The 20,329-nt window shown below is 38.4% G+C and overlaps 1 protein-coding gene and 1 long non-coding RNA gene across 11 annotated transcripts in view; one reads left to right on the top strand and one right to left on the bottom strand.

Moving 5' to 3' along the window:
- Positions 1 to 5,652, bottom strand: part of LOC145721740 (uncharacterized) — a 38,650-nt gene extending 32,998 nt beyond the window's left edge. Inside the window, exon 1 of the long non-coding RNA XR_014145599.1 lies at positions 5,496 to 5,652. This is a non-coding gene — a long non-coding RNA (uncharacterized LOC145721740). The remainder of the gene's footprint in view (positions 1 to 5,495) is intronic.
- The window catches only part of MGST1 (microsomal glutathione S-transferase 1), a 23,095-nt gene continuing 7,854 nt past the window's right edge, over positions 5,089 to 20,329 (top strand). For 2 of the 10 annotated variants that reach the window (XM_081821287.1, XM_081821284.1), the window contains exons 1-4: positions 11,859 to 12,006; positions 14,364 to 14,458; positions 15,360 to 15,388; positions 19,107 to 19,135. In XM_081821287.1, coding sequence (XP_081677413.1) covers positions 11,881 to 12,006; positions 14,364 to 14,458; positions 15,360 to 15,388; positions 19,107 to 19,135 — 279 coding nt within the window. In that variant the 5' untranslated portion in view covers positions 11,859 to 11,880. Of the gene's footprint in view, positions 5,228 to 5,294; positions 5,418 to 8,447; positions 8,591 to 11,858; positions 12,007 to 14,363; positions 14,459 to 14,859; positions 15,092 to 15,359; positions 15,389 to 19,106; positions 19,136 to 20,329 lie in introns of those variants that run through there. The other 8 variants (XM_081821289.1, XM_081821290.1, XM_081821285.1 and 5 more) reach the window with 7 other exon arrangements.

The raw sequence follows: 20,329 nt of genomic DNA on the forward strand, positions 1-20,329 counted from the left end.
CGCCTGGGTGGCTCAGTTGGTTAAGCGACTGCCTTCGGCTCAGGTCATGATCCTGGAGTCCCGGGATCGAGTCCCGCATCGGGCTCCCTGCTCGGCGGGGAGTCTGCTTCTCCCTCTGACCCTCCCCCCTCTCATGTGCTCTCTCTCTCTCATTCTCTCTGTCTCAAATAAATAAATAAAATCTTTAAAAAAAAAAAAAGTTTTACTTGTCTTTGAACTTCATGTAAATGTTTCTTTTACTTGACATAGTATCGAAATTCAGCCATGTTACTATGTGTCAGTACTTTCTTACTATTTTTTGAGACCTAGTTAGTATTTCTGTATGAATGTTACCACAGTTTGTTTTCTCTTCTTCTGCTGATGGACATTTAGGTTTTCCCAGGTTTTGGCAATTATAAATGAAGCTGCAAAAAAATTCTTAAACAATTCTCTTTGTGTCTATATGTTCTCATTATAGGAAACTACAAGCCAGTTTTTCTAGTGTGGGTGTTCCATTTCGTACTCTCACAGTCAATGTATAAAAATCCCATTTGCTTCACACCCTCATCAATATTTGATTTTGTCTTTTTTTTTTTTTTTTAATTCTTGCCATTCTGATGTTTGGGAAGAAGTATCTCATTGTGGTTTTGATTTGCATATCTCTGAATACTAATGACATTGAGCACTTTTATATCTGCTTCTTAGATACTTACATAACTTCTTTTGTAAAGTGTCTATTCAAATCTTTTGCATATTTTTACTATTTTTAATTGTATATTTTTGTCTGTTAATTATTGTTATAGGTATTCTTTGTATATTTTGCATACAAGTTCTTTGTCAGATAAATGTATTGAGAATATTTTCTTTCAATCTGTGCTTGCCTATTCATTTTCCTAATTATATATTTTTTTAAAATTTTATTTTATTATGTTATGTTAGTCACCATACAGTACATCATTAGTTTTTGATGTAGTGTTCCATGATTCATTGTTTGCGTATAACACCCAGTGCTCCATGCAATATGTGCCCTCCTTAATACCCATCACCGGGCTAACCCATTCCGCCTGGCCCAGAACCCTCAGTTTGTTTCTCAGAGTCCATAGTCTCTCATGGTTAGTCTCCCCCTCCGACTCTCCCCCCTTCATTTTTCCCTTCCTACTATCTTCTTTTTTTTTTTTAACATATAAAGTATAATTTGTTTCAGAGGTACAGGTCTGTGATTCATCAGTCTTAACACAATTCACAGTGCTCACCATAGCACATACCATCCGCAATGTCCATCACCCAGCCATCCCATCCATCCCACCCCCCATCACTCCAGCAACCCTCAGTTTGTTTCCTGAGATTAAGAATTCCTCATATTAGGGGGTGGAGGGATGGGTTAGCCTGCTGATGGGTATTAAAGAGGGCATGTATTGAATGAAGCACTGGGTGTTATATGCAAACAATGAATCATGGAACACTACATAAAAAACTAATAATATAATGTATGGTGACTAATGTAACATAATAAAATAAAATAAAATAAAAGAATTCCTCATATCAGTGAGATCATATGATACTTGTCTTTCTCTGATTGACTTATTTCGCTTACCATAATACCCTCTAGTTCCATCTATGTCATTGCAAATGGCAAGATTTCAGTCTTTTTGATGGCTGCATAATATTCCATTGTATCCTAATGATATTTTTTGACTAGAAGATTTCAGTTTTGATGAAGTCCACTTTTTGAATATTTTTTTATCTCTTATAGATAATGCTTGTTCTGTCTTGTCTAAGACATCTTTGCCTACCCCTAGGGTATTTTCCTGTTTTTTTCCAGAAGCTTTAGTGTTAGTCTTTAGGTCTATGATCCATGCTGGATTGATTATTATGTATGGTGTGAACTAGAGTTGAAGTACACTTTTTTTTCCATATGGCTATCCAGTTGTTCCAACTCCATTTGTGGAAAACTTTCTTTTATCCATTGAATTGCTTTGGCACCTTGTTGGGAATCAATTGACCAATTAAGTGTGATTATATTTCTGGACTCTATTCTGTTCTTTTGATCTACCTGTCTATCCTATAGCTTTGTCATATTCTCTTGACTAGCTTCATGAGTTTTATTATTTTTTAGTCCTGTTCCTCTCATTGTGGCTACTTTTACCTCCTGTAGGTATTAGGCTCAGAGTTTATTTTTGAAGTTGGTAAGGCTTCCAAATTACTCTGGATCTCAGAGTGCATATACGTAAAATAGGAAAAATAAGAACTCTGTTATAGGATTGTTGGGAGAGATAAACAATCTAGTATCCTTTTAAAAAGCGTATTATATATTTTTTAAAGGTTTTATTTATTTATCTGAGAGAGAGATTGAGCCACCCAGGTGCCCTAAAAAGCATATTATAATTCTAAAATAAAATTTGTATGCTTAGGGGCACCTGGGTGGCTCAATTGGTTAGGCGTCTGCCTTCGGCTTAGGTCATGATCCCAGGGTCCTGGGATCGAGTCCCGCATCAGGATCCTGCTCAATGGAGAGTCTGCTTCTCCCTGTCCCACTACCCCAGCTTGTGCTCTCTCTCAAATAAATAAATAAAACCTTTAAAAAAATTTGTATGCTTAGAATGTTGCCTATTTTCACTTTTTGGTTCCCTTAATTTTAAAAGTTCTCATGCATGTTTACACAAATCTTCATGAAGGATATGCACTCTTAGTTTCAGGTTACAGGGGCACTTTTTCTGTGGATTTAGAAAAAAAAAAGATCTAAGATAATTACAAGAAATGATGGGCACCTGATCCGCTCCCACTCACAGTAAGCCTTGTCTTGTGGTAATGACAATCCTTTCTGATATTTCTCCTTTGTGGGTTTTCTAAAAGGCAAGAATTGCTAGGCTGTAAATGCTTTATTCTTCTAGACCTTTCTGATCTGATCCCCCTTTTCTTTGTTATGGCAGCTACTCTGCTGAATGACCTTTGCTCTCCCACCCCAAATCATTGACCTTTTAAACTGTTTTAATATTTACTAGGGAATTACTTGTCTTAAAGCTTGAGTTCAATTTTCCGGAAAGATTTTATTATAGACTTAAAATGATGGTGAGGAGAAGGGTTCAAAGTCTGAACCCTTTCCTTTACCTGAAATAAAACAAGCTGGATAAAAACTCTTTCTGTCTGTACTCATCTAAGAGCTTATAACAAAGATGAATAGAAAGTGTAAATTCTTTACTGTCCTAGTTCCTACCCCGACTATCATTCTCATTTCTCAATTGAAATATTTTCTTCCTCAAGTTTGGTGGCCTTTGTACTTTTTTGGCCTTTGTGTTTACTAGATTATAAACTCCTTGAGCAAAGTTATTTGATGTTATTTATCTTAGTTTCAGATTTTAACATCAAGCCAAATGCCTTGTATTCACTTCATAAATGTCTTTTGATTTAAATGTATTACTGTTAAGTGCTGATGTTGTACTAAAGCTAGTGTCATACATATAACAGACAGGCAATAACTGCTCATGGTTTATTGACAGCAGGAACTCAAGATTTATTCATTGATTAGTTAAGTTTGAATACATCTTATAATTAGAGCATCAGATGAGTCAGGTCCTCCCTTCTTTTCAAAAACATGTTAGAACTGCTCAACTGGAATTCTGTAGATCAAATTATTTAATAATAGCTCTTTGTACCTTTTTCTGTAATGTTATGGTTTGGGCTGTGTCACCTCATAATAAATTAAGAATACTAAACTCCTGTGGTGAGAATTCAGAACAGGCTCATCTCAAAGTCTGTCCTATTCCAGTTAGTGTTAAGGCCAGGTTCCAGAGTACTTTACTGAGATAAGTAAATAAACACAATTTTCAAAAGATATAGACCTGAAAATGAAGCACTACTATCTTCTGATGCTAGATTTCCCAGTACTCTACTGATAGGCTTGTATAGAAATTGTTCTCAGGTTTGTGATTAATTTCTGCTTCCCAGAGCAAGCTGGTAAGTCTTACTTCCTTTTTTGGTAGAATACAGACTTGTCTATCAAATCTTAGCTAGCTAGTCCTGAGGGCACCCCTTAAAACCTGAAGGAGATAAAATTAGGACAAAAAAGAAAAAAAAGAAAGAAAAAAAGGAAGTATACTACACAGCAGGTGGTAAATGTGAGAAGTAGTACCAAGAGAGAAATAACATAGATTGAAAACATAAATCCTTAAATAGTTTTAGATAAAACCATGGAAGCTAGATCCATAAATATTTTTGTGGGGACTAGGAAGCTTAGAAATATCCCTAATCTAGATATTGATATTAGAATAACCATACTTTCCTAAAACACTCCCCTGAATGTCCCTGCAAAAACCATACTGAGCTGATCCTGTAATGAACTGATCCAATATAATCCCCTCCATTTCCATTTTGGATCCTGAACATGAGGGGACAGAGTGAGGAAGCAAGCTGCTTGGGATTACAGGTTTGGAAGATTATAGGTGATCTTTACTGAACATTACATTGTGTCCGAGCCAGGCTTTGCCAGCCACGGATGCAGGGAAAGTGAAGTTCAATGGAAGGTAATTTTATGAATGATTTCTCATCATTTTTCCCCCTAGAGATTTAAATCTTCTATAAAGCTTCTAAAGCTTTCAAAATTCAACATTAAAACCTTTAAAAAATTTGTTTCCAGCTAAATAAAAGTTAACCGCTTTTTCCTTGCTTTCCCACTCGCGTGCTTGCAAAGTCCAAGGACACACAGGTCTGATACTAACTGCCAACATCTCCTCCCCACTGAATAGGGGAACCGGAAAGAAAGGCTTCCACCAGGCGCCGCAGGGGGTCAAAGAAGGAACCGGGTGGGCAGTGATTACTCTTGCACAAAAAAGTCAGGCCAGGGGCGCCTGGGTGGCTCAGTCGTTAAACATCTGCCTTCCGCTCAGGTCATGATCCCAGGGTCTTGGGATCGAGCCCGGCATCGGGCTCCCCGCTCCGCGGGAAGCCTGCTTCTCCCTCCCCCACTCCCCCTGCTTGTGTTCCTGCTCTGGCTGTGTCTCTCTCTGTCAAATAAATAAATAAAATCTGTAAAAAAAAGAAAAAGAAAAAGAAGTCAGGCCATTTAGGGGAGGTGCTTGGCGAGGCTGGGAGTCAGGCTTGAAGCGCCGGAGAGCGGATTAACTGGAAATTGGCCAGAGTGGGCGCGGTGCCTTGCGTCCCTCTCCCCGAGCGGTAAAAGTCACCGCAAGTGCCCGCGCGAGCCACCGGCTGGGACAGCTTCGCTGCCGCCGCACCCCTACTCGGACTCACCGTACGTGCCCCGGAAGGGACGCGCAAGGAAAGGGTGCGCGGTGGGCGGGAAGGAGCGAAGTGGGTGGAGCGAAGTGGGTGGAGCGGGTGGGCTTTGCCCGAGTGAAACTTCTTTGCTCTCTGTAGCTGCTAAGCTCTGGCTTTTCAATCCGTCGCCTCTGAAACGGAGTTGAGTTCCTGTACCCTGGTAGGTAAGTTTTCCCCGTGGTCAAACAGGAAAGAAACTTAAGAGAATAAGTCCTTTTATGTTTACGTAGTGAGTTACTCACTTTTTATTCTCAAGCCACGCGAGCGTCCACCTTGAATGGGCCCCCTGGAACTCTGGGGTCCCAGAGACGTTAAATCACAACCTGTCAGTGGCGGAGTCGCATTCACCCTGACCCTAGTCTAGCTCCAGAGTCTCTGTGTGCTCTACGCTCTTTGTGCAAATTGTATAATACATGAAGTCGCTATATGTTAGGCAACTTCTGTTCAACCGAAGGGTGTGGAATCCTGCAGCGGCCCTGGGCAAGTTGGCCTTTGCACCTACTGAAGTACAAGAAGGATTTGCTCCTCGTGGTTCACTTTGCTAGGCAAGAGGAACATTGTCAAGTTTAATGATAATAATATAACGACAATAACAAAGTGCAGGAGGACATAGGTTAAACTTTGTGATATTATAGCCAGCCCCCCAGTCTGGAGGAGGAAGCCATGGGAAACTCTTATTTGGGAGGTGAGGCCTCGGATATTACTGTTATGGCGGCCCCGGGGCAGTGGAGAGAAGGTGCATGCAAATCTCCCATCTCCTTGCTTTCTTCGAAATAGTCCCAAGGCCTCTTAGTATTCTGGGCACCCTTTTGTTTTCTCCTTTGCCCTCTGTCTGCTTTCTCTCCAAGAGAGTGCCAAGTGGCTTATAATCAAGCATCGTTATAGGGGCACATGGAAAATTCCCCAGATCCTCCAGTTTACAGCCTTTCCACTGTTTGCCGTTTAAGATTAGAGTTCTTCAGGGCCTTAGCTTGTGGTGAATGCCAAACTACAGACCCTTTTCGCATCCCCCCCTGGGGGCTTACCATACTGGGAGTTAAGATAGTAATAGGGTTTGCTGTCCTTTGCTGTTCCCCAAATAAGAGGACTATGTAGAATTTTGGTCATTTTTTTAAATGGCAAATCAGTCCCAATTTGAATATTGCTCTTGGTGGCAGAAAAGTACAATTTTTTCTAAGGGTTTGTTTTAGAGTGGAGTTTATCAGTGAGGCTGGGAAAGGAGATCAGCAGAGGCCCCTGAGAACAGCCTTACCTCACATTCTCCCAGAGCCCCCAGCATTTTCTCCCCAGCACCCAGGCTCTGAAGCATAGGAGGCCAAGATAATTGAATTATCTTTTTTTTTTTTTTTTTTTTAATCTTGTGGTAGTATTACATTTGTTTTAGAAGGTATGAAATTGAGGAGTCATGGCTCGGGGTTGTGTGACCAGATTTTTTGTGTGTTTCACAATATTGATGTTGCAAGGCCACCATAAATAAGAAGAGAACTTTGCCCTTTTTGGCCCAGAGCCTGTAAAAAGAAGAGGAATATTCCATGGTTGAGAGATAAAAAACTCAACTGTAATAGATACAGTAGGGGTAGGTGCTGTATTTGGATGAGGAGGGCAAGATAGGAATAGGAGATTGGACAGAAAAAGGCCCCCAGAAACCAGAGTGGTCTAGAATTCTTAGCCTTGATGGTGGATAGCCCATGAGCTAAACACTTGAGAAAACTGGTTTCCAGTCTTGGCCCCTCCACTGTGAATTTGGGTCACATTACTCACTCTACCTCTTCAGACTTCAGCTTCCTTTCATGTTATTATTAGTTTTTTTTAAAGATTTTATTTATTTATTTATTCATTTGAGAGAGCGAGAATGAGAGAGAGAGAGAGCACATGAGAGGGGGGAGGGTCAGAGGGAGAAGCAGACTCCCTGCTGAGCAGGGAGCCCGATGCGGGACTCGATCCCGGGACTCCAGGATCATGACCTGAGCCGAAGGCAGTCGCTTAACCAACTGAGCCACCCAGGCGCCCCAGCTTCCTTACATGTTAAAGGCAGAGACAAATATTGCTTGCTCTGACTACCTTAGAATTTTCTAGATCAAGTGAGATAATGGGTAAGCTTTTTGAAAACCCTCAAATGATCTCCTCAGTGCCTAGAACAGTGCCAAAGTGGGAACTTATTTATCAAATACTTATATAATATTTACCAGTTCCCAGTGCTTTTCTAATGTCTTTAGACTTTGCTCATTTGATACTCACAAGAATCTTGTGAGATAGGAAGTATTATTAACCTCATTATACAGGTAAGGTAAGTAGGTCCCAGAGAAGTTAAACCACAACGAGTAAATGGCAGAGCCGAATTTACCCAGACTCTAGTCTAGCTCCAGAGTCTCTGTGTGCTTCGCACTTTGCTCTTTGCCCCTTCAGAGGCATCACCTCCACCTTAGGGGACTGAGCCCAGCTCTCTGGTGAAAAAGATGGAGGTATTCTCTGCTGTGCCAACCAGTGATGGACAATGAAGGGAACGATACCCTGGACAAATGTAATTCATCATTGTAACATTTTATTCTCTCTAATTCATAACCAAGTTTCATGTTTTGTCTTTTCTTAGATTATTCATACCTCGTTCCTAGAATACTCAAAACACTTAACAATTTACCCTCTTAATTATTAACACTACTACACTGCTCTCCTCCCTCCTGGCGACCTCCCCTAGTAAAAAGTGTTCAGTAATTTTGTGGGTTTTTTTTTTTTTTCTTAAAGATTTCATCTACTTATTTGAGAGAGAGTAGGAGAGCACGAGTGAAGGGAAGGGGCAGAAGGAGAGGGAGAAGCGGAGCTCTGTCCCAGGACCCCGAGATCATGACCTGAGCCGAAGGCAGATGCTTATTAACCAACTGAGCCACCCAGGCGCCCCATTAATTTTGTATTGACTGCAGTGCCCTGCCGTAATGTAGGCTCAAGGCAATGTCCTGACAAATCAGCTTTGAAAAAAAGTCTAGGCCAGCACCATCTTATTCCATGCTGTAAATCACTTCTGTTTCTTTCTTTCTTTTTTTTAATTAACATATAATGTATTATTTGTTTCAGGAGTACAGGTCTGTGATTCATCAGTCTTACACAATACACAGCGCTCACCAGAGCACATCCCTCCCCAAATCACTTCTGTTTCTCAATGCCTTACCTTCTCCTCACCTGGCCCTCCGGTATGCTGGGAGTGGAAGATATTGGTCTCTGAGAAATGGTTCATGGACCTTTAGGATGTGAAGTCAGAGGCTCAGCATTGGCCCATCTCCCCAAACCACAGACTCCAGGAGTTAAGCTACATTCTTGGTGTTGGAAAAACTCTTGCTGTGAGGTACGCTTTCAATGTGTTATTCACATTGAAAGAAAAAAACCTTGCATTGCCCTTTTCCTCCAACTGCTGACATCTTTGTGTTCTTTTCCCACCAGCAGCTCTGGAAGGCTTCCGCTTTTTCTCTACTTTTTCAAGACCAGTTTTTAACCAAAAGAAAACCATTCTCTGGACTTATATTCCATTGCTAAATACATTTCATTCTGTAAACATCTGTAGCGACCTACAGAAACTGTTTAGTTGTAAAATTATTGTTAAATAACAACAGTTCCGACTTGATAAACTTTTCTTAATTTTTTTAAATTAACATTCCTGCTGTGTTTCTTCAGATCTCTGTCCAGAGGCATAGGACTTAAGGATCCCTTATTAAGCTAATTATTTTACATGAGCTTTGAAGGATAGCGCAGTTTATTCCTGACTTCCTCCCCACCCCCCCCACCCCCCCCACCCCCGCTACCAGAACAAGAGCAGGTACATTAAATGGTACTAAAAGTATTACCTTGCACTGAGAGCTTATATCACATTCTGTGCTTTCAAGACTGCTGACTTGTGGAGGTGGATTAATGTATCATATGCATTTGGTTTTGTTTTTTACACTGAAACATACAGTTTCTGTTTGCTTAAATCTGAAGTACATATTCAGCCCACCTTTCAAAATAGGAGTTACTGGGATGCCTGGGTGGCTCAGTCGGTTAAGCGTCTGCCTTCCGCTCACGTCATGATCCTGAGCTCCCGGGATCGAGTCCCACGTCGGGATCCCTGCTCGGTGGGGAGTCTGCTTCTCCCTTGGCTCCTCCCCCTGCTTGTGCTCTCTCTCTCTCTCAAATAAATAAATAAAATCTTTGAAAAAAATAGGAGTTACTTTGGAAGTTTTGGTTTCTTCATCTGAAAAATGGGAGTAATAGTATCTACCCTGTAGCATCACTGGGAGAGGAAACAAGATAATAGATGTGAGGTGCCCCAGCCACAGGCAGGCATTCAGTCAGTGTTAGTTGAATCAGCATTAAGCACTTTACAGTCTCTTGAAGGAGACAGTGCAGTGTAGTGTAAAGATACGAAGTCAGAGACGTGGGTTTGTGTCCTAGCTTGGCTGCTTAACATCTCTGATTCACACTTTCTTCATCTGTAAAATGCATATAGTTATGAGGACTATACTAGAATGGTTACAAAGATTATGTAACACACAAAAAGTATAGGGCATAGTTGGACATTATAAAATTAAGCATATATGTATATGTGTGTTGTTTATATCACATTCACAGCAATATGTAGACAGCTATATGACCAGTCACAGAGTAGAGAAAGAGATATAGATTTATAGGTTATTGGTAGATGGATAGAATGATCAGAGTTTGATCGATGTCAGTCTGATAAGGTTGCATACAGGGGTTGAGTTTCAAAGGCAGGAATGGACATTTTGTCCAAGAAACCGAACTCCATGTTAAGTAGGTTAAATAGTGTTGAAGCTTGGGTGTGAGAAAAGATGTGTGTTTATGTGGAAAAGAGAGAAGAAACAGACAGCAGAGCTGATAACAGAACAAGAGGATGTTAAAAAGAATGGCTACCAGGTAAGGTAGGGAATTTAAATTTTAAGCTTTGGGGCGCCTGGGTGGCTCAGTTGGTTAAGCGACTGCCTTCGGCTTGGGTCATGATCCTGGAGTCCCTGGATCGAGTCCCGCATCGGGCTCCCTGCTCTGCAGGGAGTCTGCTGCTCCCTCTGACCCTGCTCTCTCTCATTCTCTCTCTCAAATAAATAAATAAAATCTTTAAAAAAAAAATTAAAAAAAAATAAATTTTAAGCTTTACCTGAAATCCCTACCCACTTTGACTTGAGTATCACCAGTATACCTTAGGTTCCCTTCTGGGTACATTCCCAATTATATTTCCAACTCCAGACAGACAGTTACATTCAGTGGAAGGTGAAGTAATGTGAAGAGTTACATAAAGCTACCTTCCTTCCCTTATTCCCTCTATGAGAGTCCCATAAACACCACTTCCTTCCTTTGCATTTGCCTGGCATTTTGTTTCCATTATCCTGCTTCTCCTTGTTCACTTGTGTTGGTATGAATGATGACTATAATCATGGTGATAATGATGATCATAAGGATATAATAAACTTTATCGAGGGTTCTTCACGGGCCAGGTGCTGTGCTAAGTATAAGTATATTCCACATGGTATCTCAATTAAATCCTGACAACAAACCACTAAGTTAGGAACTATTACTATTCCCATCTTAGAAATGAAGGAATTTAGTTTCAGAGAGGCCAAATCTCTCAACCAAAATTAATAACCAAAAGGTGGGACTGGAATTCAGATCTTGTAACCTGGGATCTTAAATACTATTGAAATGACAAAAAGCTGTAAGGTGGGTTTCTAAAGCAGGACATATATTAGAGCTTAGGTGTTTCTTATTTTATTTTATTTTTTAAGACTTTATGTATTTGAGAGAGAGAGTGCAAGCAGGGGGGAGGGACAGAAGAAGAGGGAGAGAGAGAATCTCAAGCAGACTTCACACTGAACGCAGAGTCCAACTCGAGGCTCGATGTCAGGACCCTGAGAACATGACCTGAGCTGAAATCAAGAATCAGATGCTTAACTGATTGAGCCCCCCAGGTGCCCCAGAACTTAGGCATTTCTTTCTTTCTTTTTTTTTTTTAAGATTTTATTTATTTATTTGACAGAGAGAGACATAGCGAGAGGGGGAACACAAGCAGGGGGAGTGGGAGAGGGAGAAGCAGACTTCCCGCCGGGCAGAGAACCCAATGCAGGGCTGGATCCCAGGACCCTGAGATCATGACCTGAGCCGAAGGCAGACGCTTAACGACTGAGCCACCCAGGCACCCCAAACTTAGCCATTTCTAATCAGACATTAATGGTGCTACTATGTACATAATTTAATGTTTCTAAAGAGATCAATCCATAAACTCTGGTCTTTTGTGTCCAACTTGTGGTTCATCTTGATGCAAAAATAGGATTTTAGTCTATCTTTACAGCATTTTGCCCATTTACTTTTGCTTCTCATACCCTTACATTTTCATTTTCACTCCATGCTTGTTTGATATCTTCAAGCTTAATGTTATAGAATAGAAAAAAACCACAATATATTGTTTATTTTGAAATTTTAGAAAAGATTATTTCTCCCGCAATAATAACCCAAGATATTTTTAAGAACAATATGGTTAATGCTGCAACATAAGTACACCAAGTGACTGTCAGGTTATTTGAGGTATTTATGTCTGCCTTTCCTCTCTTGTCTAAACTCTTTTTAAGATTCCAGACCAAAATTGAAAAAATGGTTGACCTCACTGAGCTAATGGAAAATGAAGTATTCATGGCCTATGCTTCCTATACAACGATTATTCTTTCAAAAATGATGTTTATGAGTACTGCAACTGCATTCTATAGATTGACAAGAAAGGTAAGACATTTGGAGGCAATAATTTCCTTCAAGGGTTGGCATTTGGGAAAACAATTTTCTTAATTTACTTTTTAAAAAACTTTTTTGGTAAAGCCCAATGGCACATTGTTTAATGTTGCAAATGAATTATGCCATCATTTGGTATAGATGCATCTGATATATTTATGGAACAGGTACTTTCTCCCGGAAGCTAGTAAGTGGTTTTTACCTTTTGTCATGCTACTTAGTACATGAGATTCTTGGAGTGTTAAAGTTTTCAAGAAAACTCTGTGATTTTGAAGTTAATTTTGCCAACTAGAGTTTAGAAAATAGTCATTTTCCAGACAGTTAGCTGGTGTTTTTAGTTCTATTACAGGTAAAGGGTACACCTTTGGGAATAGAATTAAGTTCTTATTATCAGTAGAGCCTTTTATGACTGGGGCAAGGCATTTGAATTTTGTGTAGTTCCAACTTCTTAAGTGGATGCTATTTCTGCCCAGCATCATAAGAATGATTTTTTCTTAAACTGAGCCTTGGGGAAGGTAGTAGAAAGATTTTGGAAACTATATCCTATACTCAAGCAGGGTTTATAACACAGTAAGTGGGGGTAGAACAAAGCTACCTTGACAAAGTTAAAACTATTTTCATTGGTGTGGTCCTTGTCCCTAGTCAGCAATTTCTTCCTGGAAACCACCTATTTCTCTCTGTCTTTTTTATTTATTTGTTTATTTATTTATTTAGAGAGCGGAAGAGGAAGGGAAGAGAGAGAATCTTAAGCGGGCTTCACGCCCAGCGCAGAGCCCAACATGGGGCTCAATCTCACTACCCCAAGATCAAGACCTGAGCCGAAATCAAAAGTCGGATGCTTAACTGACTGAACCACCCCCAGGCGCGCCCCCCCACACGAGTTTTTATCCTTCAGAGACTTGCTTTTATCTAGAGGTTATAGTCATCCTTAAGGTATTTCCCTGTTACTCTCTTGAGGTATAATTCCTTCCCAAGGATATTTGCATTTTAATGGGGGGGGCACCTACAGACATATTTAAGTCTCTTAAATATGAGAGGTCCAGGTGTCAAAGCAGCAGGCTGTAAAGTGGCTTCCTACCATTGGGTCCACAGTGTCCTCTAGAAACAGAGTAGCACTAAGCATAGCAGAAATGTACCCCATCTTACAAGAAAAGGAGAAAACTCAAATTCATGGAGTGCCAGGAGCCATGTGATAGTCTTTGTATGTGCAAAATCATGGAATTGTTAGTATTATCATGTGAAATGAGAATTAGTCCCCCCATTTTATAGATGAGGACCTGAATGAAAGTCAGACAGGTTAAATAGCGTACCCAAGGTTATACACCAATAAAGAGTGAAGCTGAGATTCTAATTCGGATTGCTTTAAACTCAAATCCCATGCACACTTTCCACTGTAATACATTTATTTACTTATTTGAAACATATTTATTGAGCATCTAGCATGTGCCAAGCATTTATTTAGAAACAAGACAGACAGAGCTGATCTCAAGAGCTGATACTGTATCATGTCCCTTCCCATCAGTTCTCCTCAACATCTTTATCTGAAATAAATGCTTATGTCATATTTAGAAAAAAATGTAATATTTATGGCTTTCTAAGCTGAAATTAGGCTAATTTTGTAGTTCATGTTTTTCTTTATTATAAATTATTAAACAGTGGAACATACTTAAATATTTTTTAAATGCCTTTTTCAAGTTTCAAGGGATGGGGAGATCATATCAAACAGCCTAATAATTTGCAGGAAGGAATAAACGAACATATGCTTAGAACACGTACTTGGTATTTTTAGGAATGCCGTTCAACTTCTTATGTTTCACGATATTATTCAACCCAAAGTGTTTGTTAATTCAGCCAAAGAAAAGAGATACACATATCCTAATAAAGAACAAAATATACTTCCTGCCCCTCATTCTTATACTTCTTGCCTGGTCTCTAACATCCATGGTTAGTAAATTAAAGACTTTCATATGAGCCAACCAGTTGGGAATGCTAATACTCTTGAGGGAAGTTTCATCAACATCACTATAAAAAGATGCCAGTTCACCATAATAATAGTCAATGATGGCTTGGAATTAGGCTCTCTTTTCCATTTTTGCTTCCTTTTCACTATTTTTATACATTAGTTTTTATTTAAGTTCTTATTTATGCTTTTCTTTAAAAAATGCTTTGCACTGTCAGGAAAAGCTTAAAGTCTAGATCCCTCCCCGTGTTTGAGCTCCAAATTTCCTTTTCATAAGGGCCAACCTGGATGCCTGTATTTCTTCCATTAAAATGCAAGTAACTTATCAGGTGGAATACTCCCATGTTATTTGGCATTTGAAATACATTTTTTTTCTTGGAATTTGGAATAGGTTTTTGCCAACCCAGAAGACTGTGCTGGCTTTGGCAAGGGAGAAAATGCCAAGAAGTATCTTCGGACAGATGACAGAGTGGAACGTGTACGGAGGTAAACCCACTGTCTCCTGAAATTATTTACTTGATCAAAGAATTTTGGTCAAGGAGTTCAGTGAGGATGTTGGGGATTGTAAGAAGGGAGAAAAGTCAGTGATCTTAACTAGTCCATATAATAATTATAGAAAATTAGGGATCTAGAAGTCTCCAACTCTCACTGCAATTGCACATGCCAATTTCCTACTTCCTTGGGGTTAATGACTTTGTTCTCTGTAGGGATTTTTCAAAAAGGCTTACAGGTAGAAGGTAAAATGAGGATGGTGGATTTTTGCAGTTTTGTCATCTTTCTCCAGAGCTGAGACTGTCAGCTTGTGTGAAACGTTGAAGATACTTTTGCATAAGACTCAAAATATGAATGTGGGAAATCTTGCCTTCCTTTTTCTCTCTCCTTTATAGGTATTATGTTTAATGTACTGAGAATTCAATGAACAATGAAAAGCAATACACCAAGATACCATCCACAGAGCCTCCTAATAATATAATTAATACTCTGCTTTAAAAAAGCAAATTGAATTCTAGTTCTGAAGGTATACTTCTTAATCCTTGCCATAAAGTCATGTAAATTGCAAACTTTCTTTTTCACCTTTACTGAACTGTAGTCAACAAATAAAATTGTAAGACATATAAAGTACATAACATCATGAGTTGATACACATATATGTTGTGAAACGTTTATCCCCGTCGAGTTCATTAACACATCCATGACCTCCAGATTTACCACCCCCTTTGTTTTTTTATGTGAACATTTAAGTTCTAATCTGTTAGCAAATTTCAATTATAGAGTACAGTGTTATTAACTATAGTCACCATGTTACACTTTAGATCTTCAGACCCTCTTCATCTTATAACTGAAATTTTGTACCCTTTTACCGGCCTCTCCTTATTTCCCCCCGCAGCCCCTGGCAACCACCTTTCTACTGTTTCTGTGAGTTTGACTTTTTTTTTTATCCTGTCTTTTAGATTCCACATATAAGTGATACCATACAACATTTGTCTTTCTCCGTCTGCTTTATTTTACCTAGCATAGTGCCCTTCAGGTTCATCCATGTTGTTGTACATAACTTTTTTAAGGGTGAATAATGTTCCGTTGCACGTATATACCACATTTTCTTTATCCATTCATCTGTTGATGGACACTTAAGTTGTTTCTAGATCTTGGCTATTGTGAATAATGCTGCAGTGAACATGGAAGTGAAGATACCTCTTTGGAATAATGGTTTCTTTTTTTTTTTTTTGGGTATATACCCAGAAGTGGAATTGCTGGATCCTCTGGTAGTTCTATTTTTAATTTTTTGTGGACCCTCCAAACTGTTTTCCATAGTGGCTATACGAGTTTACATTCCTACCAACAGGGTTCCCTTTTTTCCACATCTTTGCCAGCCAGCATTTATTATCTCTTGTCCTTTTGACAATAACCGTCCTGAGAGAGGGGAGGCTAATCAAAACCATTGATTTTTGGATGATTTTGAATAAAAATCAATGGTTTTCGATGTCTTCTTTGGACAAAAGTGACTACTCACGTCCTTGCTTATTTATTAATTGGGTTATTATTATTACTATTATTATTGTTATGGAGCTATATAAGTTCCTTGTATATTTTGGATATTAACCGCCTATCAGATATGTGGCTTGCGAATACTTCCTCTGTAGATTGTTTTTCCATTTTAGTGATGGTTTCCTTTGCTGAGCAGAGGCTTTTTGGTTTGATATAGACCCATGTGTTTATTTTTGCTTTTGTCGTCTTTGATTTTGGTGTCAAATCCAAAAAAATCATTGCCAAAGCCAGTGTCAGGGAGCTTACCTTCTATGTTTTCTTCCAGGAATCTTATGGTTTCAGATCTTATGTTCAAGTCTTTAATTTATTTTGAGTTAATTTTTGTGTATAGTATAAAATAGGGTCAGGTTTCATTCTTTTGCATGTGGAAATCCAGTTTTCCCAACACAGTTTATTGAAGAGACTAGCCTTTTCTATTGCATTTTATTGGTTCTTTTGTAAAAAATTAATTGACTATAAGTGCATGGGTTTATTTCTGGGTTTTCTATTCTGCTTCATTGATCTGTGTGTCTGCTTTTTTTTTTTTTAAAGATTTTATTTATTTATTTGAGAGACAGAGAATGAGAGACAGAGAGCATGAGAGGGAGGAGGGTCAGAGGGAGAAGCAGACTCCCTGCCAAGCAGGTAGCCCGATGCGGGACTCGATCCCGGGACTCCAGGATCATGACCTGAGCCGAAGGCAGTCGCTTAACCAACTGAGCCACCCAGGCGCCCTGTGTGTCTGCTTTTATGCCAATACCATACTGCCTTGATTACTGTAGCTTCGTAATGCAGTTAGAAATCAGGAAGTGTGATACCTCCAGCCTTTATTCTTCTTTCTCAGAATTGCTTTGGATTATTCCGGGTCTTTTGTGGTTTCATACAAACTTTAAGGTTGTTTTTTCTATTTCTCTAAAAAAAATACCATTGGGATTTTGAGAGGGGGTGCATTGAATCTGTAGTTCACTTTGGATAGTATGGACATTTTAACAATATTAATTCTTCCAATCTGTGAACACAGAGTATCCTTCCATTTATTTGTGTCTTCAATTTTTTTCGTCAGTGTCTTGTAGTTTTCAGTCATAGATCTTCCACCTCCTTGGTTAAATTTACTCTTCAGTATTTTATTCTTTTTGATGCTATTGTAAATTGAATTCTTAATTTCTCTTTCTGATAGTTCATTGTTAGTGTAAAAAATGCAACTGATTTTTGTGTACTGATTTCATATCCTACAACTTCTCTGAGTTCATTTATTAGTTCTAACAGTTGTTTAGTGGAATTAGGGTTTCCGGTATAATATGTCATCTGCAAATAGAGATAATTTTACTTCTTTCTTTACAATTGGATGACTTTTATTTCTTGCTCTTGATTTAATTGTTCTGGCTAGGACTTCCAAACTATGCTGAACAAAAGTGGTGAGAGTGGGCATCCTTATCTTATTCCTGATCTTAAAGGAAACATTTTCAGCTTTTCATGATGTATGATGTATGTTGTTAGCTGTGGGATTGTCCTGTATGGCCTTCACTGTGTTGAAGTACATTCCCTCTATATCCAATTCATTGAGAGTTTTTGGCATGAAGGAATTTTGAATTTTGTCAAATGCTTTTTCGGTATCTATTGAGATGATTATACTATTTTTGTCCTTTTTGTTAATGTGGTATTGATTTACAGATGTTGAACCATCCTTACATCTCATTTGATAACAGTGTATGATTCTTTAAGTCCTTTTAATTAAACTGTTGAATTTGGTTTGCTAATATTTTGTTGAGGATTTTCATATCTGTGTTCATCAGGATATTGACCTGTGATTTTCTTTTCTTGTAGTGTCCTTATCTAGCTTTAGTATCAGAGTAGTGCTGGCCTGGTAAAATAAGTTTAGAAGTGTTCCATTCTCTTCTACTTTTTTGGAAGAGTTTGAAAAGAATTGGTATTAATTCTTCTTTAAATCATTCGTAGAATTCACCAGTGAAGCTATATGGTCCTGGATTTCTTCACTGGGAGGTTTTTGATTACTGATTCAATCTCATTACTAGTAATTGGTCTGCTCAGATTTTCTATTTCTTCATGATTCAGTCTTGGTAGGTTGTATGTTTCTAGGAATTTGTCCATTTCTTCCAGGTTGTCCACTTTGTTGGTAATTGTTCATACTAGTCTCCTTCGTATTTCTGTGGTATCAGTTGGAATGTCTCAACCTTCCATTCTAATTATTTTATTTATTTGAATTCTTCCTTTTTTTCTTCTTGGTAAGTCTAAGGATTTATCTTATTTTATCTTTTCAAAAATACAGTTCTTCATTTCTTTGGCCTCTTCTATTTCTCTTTAGGCTACATTTCATTTATTTGCTCTATAATCTTTGTTATTTCCCTCATTTTTCTAACTCTGGTTTTAATTTGTTTTCCTTTTTCTAGTTTCTCGAGGGTTAAAGTTAGGTTGTTTATATGATATCTTTCTTTTTCTTAATGTAGGTATCTATCACTATAAACTTCCCTCTTAGAACTGCTTTTGCTTTATCCCGTAAGTTTTGGTATTTTCTGTTTCTATCTTCATTTGTCTCAAGATATTTTTTTCATTTCTCTTGATTTCTTCTTTAACCCATTTGTTGTTTAGTAGCATGTTGTTTAATCTTCACATATTTGTGAATTTTTCAGTTTTCTTCTTGTAATTGATTTCTAGTTTCATACTGTTATGGTTGAAAAAGATGCTTGATATAACTTCAAACTTCTTAAATTTATTAAGGCTTGTTTTTGGCCTAACATATGATCTGTCCTGGAGAATATTCCATGTGTATTTGAGAAGAATGTGTATTGTTGCTGTTGGATGGTGTGTTTTTTAAATGTCTTTTGGGTTCATCTAAGCTAATGTATAGTTTAAGTCCAATGTTTTCTTATTGATTTTTTGTCTGGATGATCTATCTGTTATTGAAAGTGGGGTATTAAAGTTCCTTACTATTATTATTGTATTGTTACTTCTCCCTTTAGATCTGTTAATATTTGCTTTATATATTTAGGTGCTCCTGTATTAGTTGCATAAGTATTTACTAATGTTATATCATCTGATGAATTGACCTCCTTCACCATTATATAATGGCTTTCTTTGTCTTTTATTACAGTCTTTCACTTGAAGTCTGTTTTGTCTAATGTAAGTATGGCTTTCCTGCTTTCTTTTCTGTTCCATTTCCATGGACTATCTTTTTCCATCCCTTCACTTTCAGTACATGTATCCTTAAAGCTGAAGTGAGTCTTTTATAGGCAGAAATAGTTGGGTCTTGTTTTTTAATCCATTCCATCATTCTGTGTCTTTTGTTACAGTTATTTTTGCTACTTTTGTCTTCTAGTCTTTATACTAGAGTTATGCGATGTACCCACCATCATTACATTAGTGTATTTTGAATTTAATTATACTTGCTTTTACTGGTGAGTTTTATACTTTCATGTGTTTTCTTCTTACTAATTAGTGTCCTTCTGTTTCAGCTTAAAGAACATTCTTGAACATTTCTAGCTGCTGTAGTGGTTATGAACACTTTCAGCTTTTGTTTGGAGAATTCTTTCTCTCTCCTTCAATTCTGAAGGACAACTTTGTCAAGTGGAGGAGGATTCCTGCTGGCAGTTTTAATTTTTTATTATTTATTTATTTTGAGACCTTAGAATATATTATCCCACTCTCTTCTGCCTTGTAGTTTCTGGTAAAAAATATGCTGATGGTCTTATGGGGGTTCCCTGGTATGAAACAAGCTACTTTTCTCTTGCTGCTTTTAAGATTCTCTCCTGTCTTTAACTTTTGGTAATTTAGTTATAATGGGTTTCAGTGTGGGTCTCTGTGGATTCATTTTTTGTTACTTCTGAAGTTCCTACATCTGGATGTCTGTTTCTTTCTCTGGGTTAGGAAAGTTTTTAGCCATTATTTTTCTGATTAAGCTTTCTGCCCTCTTTTCACTCTTTTCTACTTCTGGGACCTGCCTAATATGTACTTTCATCTTTTTGATGGTATTTCATAAGTTCCATAAACTATATTTACTCTTTTTCTTTTTTTTTTTCTTTTTGTGCCTCCAGTTAGATGAATTCCATCGCCCTGTTTTCAAGTTCGCTGATCCTTTCTTTTGCTTGATCTGGCCTGTGTTGAACCCCTCTATGGGATTTTTTTTTTTTTAAAGATTTTATTTATTTATTTGAGAGAGAGAGAATGAGAGACAGAGAGCATGAGAGGGAGGAGGGTCAGAGGGAGAAGCAGACTCCCTGCCGAGCAGGGAGCCCGATGTGGGACTCGATCCCGGGACTCCAGGATCATGACCTGAGCCGAAGGCAGTCGCTTAACCAACTGAGCCACCCAGGCGCC

The sequence above is a fragment of the Leptonychotes weddellii genome, chromosome 5 (assembly GCF_054177405.1).
Source record: "Leptonychotes weddellii isolate Sample4059 chromosome 5, ASM5417740v2, whole genome shotgun sequence".
Lineage (NCBI taxonomy): Eukaryota > Metazoa > Chordata > Mammalia > Carnivora > Phocidae > Leptonychotes > Leptonychotes weddellii.